We start from the raw sequence: 6,293 nt of genomic DNA, 5'->3' as shown, positions 1-6,293 counted from the left end.
TGTTTCTGCTCAGAAAATGGACGGCTGGAAATATTTGTGGAAGGGAAGGGAGATGGAAATATCTCATTTCCATGGTAAATTTTGGCATTTTCTTAGACAACAATTTACATCAATCAATTTGTGAAAGCTGGTGAAGAGAAATGCTGACCAAAATGCACGTTCAGTTCTTGTTCCACGGCCAAATTTAGAGGTTTATTATACATTTTAAAAATGTGGGAAATTCATGTCTCATGAAGCTCGGTTGAAATAAGGAACAGGGTTTAAAAAAAAAGTTTGATATGTCTACTCACGCAAATTCCAAATTTTGAAATATTATAATTTTATACTCACAAAAATATATCATTATTTTATTTTTATCTCTAATTATTAGTATAAATGCATAATTCATCTTTTAATAAAATTAATAAATAATCAAATGATAGAATATTAACAAGTGGTATATAAAAAATTTTAAGAGAACATATTATGCTGAACAAAAGTTAAAAAAGACAAATTTTAAAATTAAGAAATTGTATAATATAAAAAGTTTACTGACAATATGAGTCATATCAGCTGAATTTTCAATCACAATTAGTGTATTTTATTTCATTTTAATAGTTGTTTAGTCTTTATTTTTTATTTTGACTTTATTACCCTTAAAAACTTATTAATCATAATTTTATATGATTAAACAGTTGAAATTAAATTTAATAAAAATTTAACTCATTTGAACTAATTTACTAAATCAACCTTAAATTTATTAATATTTCATTTAAATTTAAAATAAATAAAATTCAAATTTAAGTCAAACTAAAAAATTGTAACCAACTAAACTTAAATTAATTAAAACTCCTCAACTCGAATCATTTACAGCCCAATCTACTTTAAATAGCGTAATATTTCAAGCAGTCTTAGCAAATTTATGAAATCAGTAAAATCCTATGTGAGTAATTTCCGAGTGCACTTGAGCTGTTCTATCCTGCCAACCAAACATTTTTGTCCGAAGTACAAATTAATTTACATATCTAATTAGGTTTTACCATATTTTAAATAAGATTTTTTTTAATTTTAAATTATATATGGACGATTTATACGCGTGGAAGAATTTCCCCGCTCAACGACTCTGCCACGTGGCCTCTACAACCTCTGCTCACCTTCTCCCTATATATATAAACACCTCCTCCTACCACCTATCCTCCTTGTGAAAGAAAAGCTTCCTTTCAGCTTCAATCTCAAGTCCCAACAACCCTCTCCTATCGTTCTCTCTATATCTTCACCTAACACACCAGTATTACCCAAGTGTCTTCCCAATTTTGCTTTTCGTACCTTTATATATTCCCTGCATTCTGATATATTTTCTTAGGAAACAAACTGAATTTCAAGGAAAAAGAACTCCTTTTGGCACCAGTTTCATTAACATAGTCTTGTGTTCGTAGCTGTAAACTTTTACTGTACTATAGAACATGAACACGATGATTTCTTCACTAAATCACTCGCACTCCAATTTCCCTTCTTCTGATTTCTTATCCAGAAAGCTTTCAGTTCTTAAACCTCAATATTCTCCAGTAACCGGTATTCAGAATTCTCAGAAAGGCCATAACTTTGTCGCTTCATTGACTCCAGAAAAGCCGCTTCACATTTCTTCAGTTGAGAAATTTACATTTTCTGCCAAAACCCAACAAAAGAAGCCTTTGTCCGTTTGCAATGCCTATGAAGCTGACCGGTCACGGCCGCTGGACATCAACATAGAGCTTCCGGACGAGCAGGCAGCACAGAAGATCAAGATTGGGATAGACTTTGCGACTTGGTGGGCTTTGAATGTGGTGTTCAATATTTATAACAAAAAGGTCTTGAATGCTTTCCCTTATCCTTGGCTCACTTCTACGCTCTCCCTTGCTTGTGGGTCTCTCATGATGCTGATATCTTGGGCTTCGAGGGTGGCTGATGCCCCAAAAACTGATTTCGAGTTTTGGAAGACACTGTTTCCTGTAAGTAATTTGATGCTTTTCTGGGTTTAATACATTGAATAGAGAAACAGGGATCTGAGTTTACCTTGTGATTGAGTTTTTTTTTCCTCCATGAATTTTGTGTTAGGTTGCGGTTGCTCACACAATTGGACATGTGGCTGCAACTGTGAGCATGTCTAAAGTTGCAGTGTCATTTACTCACATCATCAAGAGCGGCGAGCCTGCGTTCAGTGTTTTGGTGTCGAGGTTTCTACTGGGTGAGACGTTCCCTCTTCCAGTTTATCTATCACTTGCGCCAATTATTGGAGGTTGCGGTCTAGCAGCAGTCACTGAGCTCAATTTCAACATGACTGGTATGAAACTTGCTTCTGTTTGATAATTTGATCTAATGAGGGAAGTTTACCTTTCTTGCTTTGATGTTCTATAATTTTTATCATTTTCTAGTGGAATTCAGTATTATGTTGCTTTCTGCCTCAGGGTTTATGGGGGCTATGATCTCAAATTTGGCATTTGTGTTTCGGAACATATTCTCGAAGAAGGGGATGAAGGGGAACTCCGTTAGTGGGATGAACTACTATGCTTGTTTGTCTATGTTGTCTCTGTTGATCCTAACCCCTTTTGCAATAGCTATGGAGGGCCCTCAGGTGTGGGCTGCTGGCTGGCAAAATGCTCTTGCTCAAATTGGACCAAATTTTGCTTGGTACTTTCTGCATTCTACTCTCACTCGCTTTATAGTCCTTTTATACGTGTTCTTAATTACACATTTAGAGATTGCAAAATAAATTTATAGACATGTTAAATAGTCTTGGTGATTACATCTAGTTCATTAGAAATTAAAGTCGTTTAGTACTTCATCTGGAAATTTGAATCAGTAAACGAAACACTGGTGATAACATTTTAGACCATGACGACAATTTGGAACACGATGATGAACACCAAGACTTGAGGCCAATACAATATCTATCAGCTCTAGAACAAAACCAAACTGGGGGATCAAGATATATGAATAACTGAATGGTTGCTTACCTGATTCATCAGTTAAAATTGCTTGTTGTTTCATAGACTGATATCATCATCTGCTTATTGTAATTGTGGATATGGAGGTTGGTTAAACTGGACGCCGACTTCCTTGTTTTAAGCTTGCCTTCTTGTGAAATGTATTTGAAGCACTGAAGAAAATACAATCTTGGTTGTTGGGTATCTGATGGTAATTTTCGTTTAGAAGTATCTAAGTTTGTGCCTGCAGTAATAACACTCTTGGGCAATTTCTTGCCTAGACAAGAAAATTCCTGCAATGATTCTTCAATATTGATTTAATAATTCAAAACCTAAGATCTTTTATTTTCATCACATTTGGTGTTCTGCACTTCTGTTTGGTTGTAAATAATTTTGGTGATCCTGATGTGATGGATGTTTTATTTTGTGGTATTGATCAAGTCCACAATAATAACTTTATTTCATTTTTGATATTTTGTTAAGAAAAAATTTTGTGGCTTGGAATTGTCAGGTGGGTGGCGGCGCAGAGTATTTTCTATCACCTATATAACCAAGTCTCATACATGTCTCTTGATCAAATCTCTCCATTGACATTTAGCATTGGTAACACAATGAAGCGGATATCCGTCATCATCTCTTCCATCATCATCTTCCATACCCCTGTCCAACCTGTCAATGCCCTTGGAGCCGCCATCGCAATTCTTGGCACATTCCTGTATTCACAGGTATATTCTCTTCACTGGGCATGTTAAGGTTGACTGTTAAAAGGGTGGATTTTTGTTTGGGGGTGGGGACAATTCAGCTGGGTGGGGGGGGGGGGGGGGACATTACAAATCTGATTTTCTTGCAACTCGTTCATATGGAGACAAATATCTTGCAAATAGCCATTCCATCTTCTCTGGGGACATAATAGCAAGGGGCAAAGGTCAAATCCCACCCTCTCCTTGGTATGGGGCAAGATATTTGAATTCTCATTCTTTTGCATGGTTACTTGAAGGCTTCAGGTTCTGCTTGATTGTGGAAAAGAGTTGAACATACTATTAATTTATAAGATCATTAAAAGTGAGAGTTGATCAAACATACACTTGAGGTTAGGTTGATTGTTTGAACATGTCTAACATTGTTCTGATATAAATCTGAGCAGGCAAAGCAGTGAAGGAATCAAGAATTCCGAGGTTTTGATGTAAACAGTAGATGATAGAAGAGTTAGAATGAAGATGCTAGTTTGGCCGGAATGATTGGTGACCGAAAATTCAGGCAGTGGCTTTCAATTAACAATCACTGGTGATGGCCTTAGACAATCAAAGGGAATCAACCTTGCTAGGACAGTTGGGTTAACAGCAGTCTCTTTTTCAATATTGGAATGATAAATCTATAGTGTATTCATATAATTGCTGGTGACCAAGTAGGTTGCAATTTTTTTTCATCTATGTAATATTTTAATATAACTCTTATAAAAATGTATACAAATTAATTTTTTTTATAAGCATATTTTAAATATTATTTTATAATATTTAATAACTAAAATTAATAGATTAATTAATTAATAAAATTTTTAAAAATTTATAAATATTTTAATATATTTTTTAAAATTTAAAAATTAGTTAATAAATTTTTCTATAATGTATAGATTAAATTAAATAATAATTTCTCTTTTTTTAGAATGGAAGCAATGATAAACTCCAAATGTTGTGCAGGGGATGTAGCTCAAACGGTAGAGCGCTCGCTTTGCATGCGAGAGGTACAGGGTTCGATACCCCGCATCTCCAATTTTTTTGGGCCTACCTTGGCCCAATTTTCATAATATCAGCCTGCACAGTAGGCTGTATCAGGACGCTGAAGGGCCTGCTAAGAGGAAATAAAAAGAGAAAACACAATTACACTTCTCATAAACGTCAATTGTTTGTGTCAGTGTACAGAAAAATAATTATTCTTAGTGTATACATTTATCTATAAATCGGATATATTTATTACATTGTCATAAGTTTACATTTAAATTTAATTATATTAATGAATGTAGATAAATCAGAAATTTCTATTAAAAAAACTGTTAAAAAATATCAAGACATTAATTTTAACTGGAAATAATATATTTAATTTTGATTTATTTAATTTTGATTTTTCCAATTTACTTATTCAGACTTTTTTTTGTAGTGTACAAGAGACTTTATTAAAATCGGTTTGAAATCCAAATCTAATTTACAAGTTTGAAAAGAAAATAAATAAGATTTTTAAGTCGAAACACACGCAGCGGAACAATCACTCAAAAACTTGCTAGGCAACCAAGAGATCCCACTTGGCTCAGCCACACAATCTCACAAAGTGAGGTTCGAAAGGCACAAAATCTCAACCAACAAAGTGCAAGACAACAGTATTTACAGGAAATAACTTTCCCAACCTTTCATTCACTAAAAGGAAACAATACAAGAGACACCTCTCACAGAACTCTTTCAAAATGTTCTAGCAGTGCTCTCTTTTTAGCTCTCTCTACCCAACCCCACACATTTACATATGCATGAGTATTTATAGGATACATCAACAGAGAGAAAACACAATTACACTTCTCATAAACATTTGTGTCAGTGTACAGAAAAATAATTATTCTTAGTGTATACATTTGTCTATAAATCGGATATATTTACTACATTGTCATAAGTTTACATTTAAATTTAATTATATTAATGGATGTAGACAGATCAGAAATTTCTATTAGAAAAACTGTTAAAAAATATCAAGACATTGATTTTAACTGGAAATAATATATTTAATTTTGATTTTTTTCAATTTACTTATTCAAACTTTTTTTTGTAGTGTACAAGAGATTTTATTAAAATCGGTTTGAAATCCAAATCTAATTTACAAGCTTGAAAAAAAAATAAATAAGATTTTTAAGTCGAAACACACGCAGCGGAATAATCACTCAGAAACCTGCTAGGCAACCAAGAGATCCCACTTGGCTCAGCCACACAATCTCACAAAGTGAGGTTCGAAAGGCACAAAATCTCAACTAACAAAGTGCAAGACAACAGTATTTACAGGAAATAACTTTCCCAACTTTTCATTCACTAAAAGGAAACAATACAAGAGACACCTCTTACAGAACTCTCCCAAAATGTTCTAGCAGTGCTCTCTTTTTAGCTCTCTCTAGCCAACCCCACACATTTACATATGCAGGAGTATATATAGGATACATCAACAGCCTACAAGAAGTTGTGGTTGACACCCCCAACCACTAAGGAGAAAAATCCGCCCACTACTCATTATGGAAGTTTCAATCGAATAGTATACTACCGATTCAAATTCAGAATTCAACGCATTAACCATAAATTTTAATCTAGCTGAAAATTCTAA

General features: G+C 33.8%; 1 protein-coding gene and 1 non-coding gene across 3 annotated transcripts; both read left to right on the top strand.

Annotated features, from left to right (window-relative positions):
* The first annotated feature begins 1,166 nt into the window (after positions 1-1,166).
* LOC110605383 (glucose-6-phosphate/phosphate translocator 2, chloroplastic) lies at positions 1,167-4,425 on the top strand. Of its 2 annotated transcripts, XM_021743943.2 has the most exons (5): positions 1,169-1,967; positions 2,074-2,299; positions 2,424-2,646; positions 3,454-3,667; positions 4,087-4,425. In XM_021743943.2, the coding sequence occupies exons 1-5, from the start codon at positions 1,443-1,445 to the stop codon at positions 4,096-4,098; spliced, it is 1,200 nt and encodes a 399-aa protein (XP_021599635.1). In that variant the 5' UTR covers positions 1,169-1,442; the 3' UTR covers positions 4,099-4,425. The 2 variants fall into 2 exon arrangements, with proteins under 2 accessions (XP_021599636.1, XP_021599635.1); XM_021743944.2 differs by lacking the exons at positions 3,454-3,667; positions 4,087-4,425 and adding an exon at positions 2,848-3,157 and having other exon boundaries at positions 1,167-1,967.
* A 213-nt stretch (positions 4,426-4,638) lies between these two features.
* TRNAA-UGC lies at positions 4,639-4,711 on the top strand. Its single transcript has one exon. It is a non-coding gene; the product is annotated as a tRNA-Ala (tRNA).
* The last annotated feature ends 1,582 nt before the right edge of the window (positions 4,712-6,293 follow it).

Source organism: Manihot esculenta, chromosome 17 (assembly GCF_001659605.2).
Source record: "Manihot esculenta cultivar AM560-2 chromosome 17, M.esculenta_v8, whole genome shotgun sequence".
Lineage (NCBI taxonomy): Eukaryota > Viridiplantae > Streptophyta > Magnoliopsida > Malpighiales > Euphorbiaceae > Manihot > Manihot esculenta.
The sequence above is the reverse complement of the archived record's forward strand: the minus strand, read 5'-3'. Positions and strand labels throughout refer to the sequence as shown.

Excerpts from the sequence above, each read along its gene's own strand:
- LOC110605383 (XM_021743943.2), top strand. The coding sequence starts at position 1,443 with ATGAACACGATGATTTCTTCACTAAATCACTCGCACTCCAATTTCCCT. Across the intron at positions 1,968-2,073 it reads TTTGGAAGACACTGTTTCCT|GTTGCGGTTGCTCACACAAT; the intron begins GTAAGTAATTTG and ends ATTTTGTGTTAG. Across the intron at positions 2,647-3,453 it reads ATTGGACCAAATTTTGCTTG|GTGGGTGGCGGCGCAGAGTA; the intron begins GTACTTTCTGCA and ends TGGAATTGTCAG.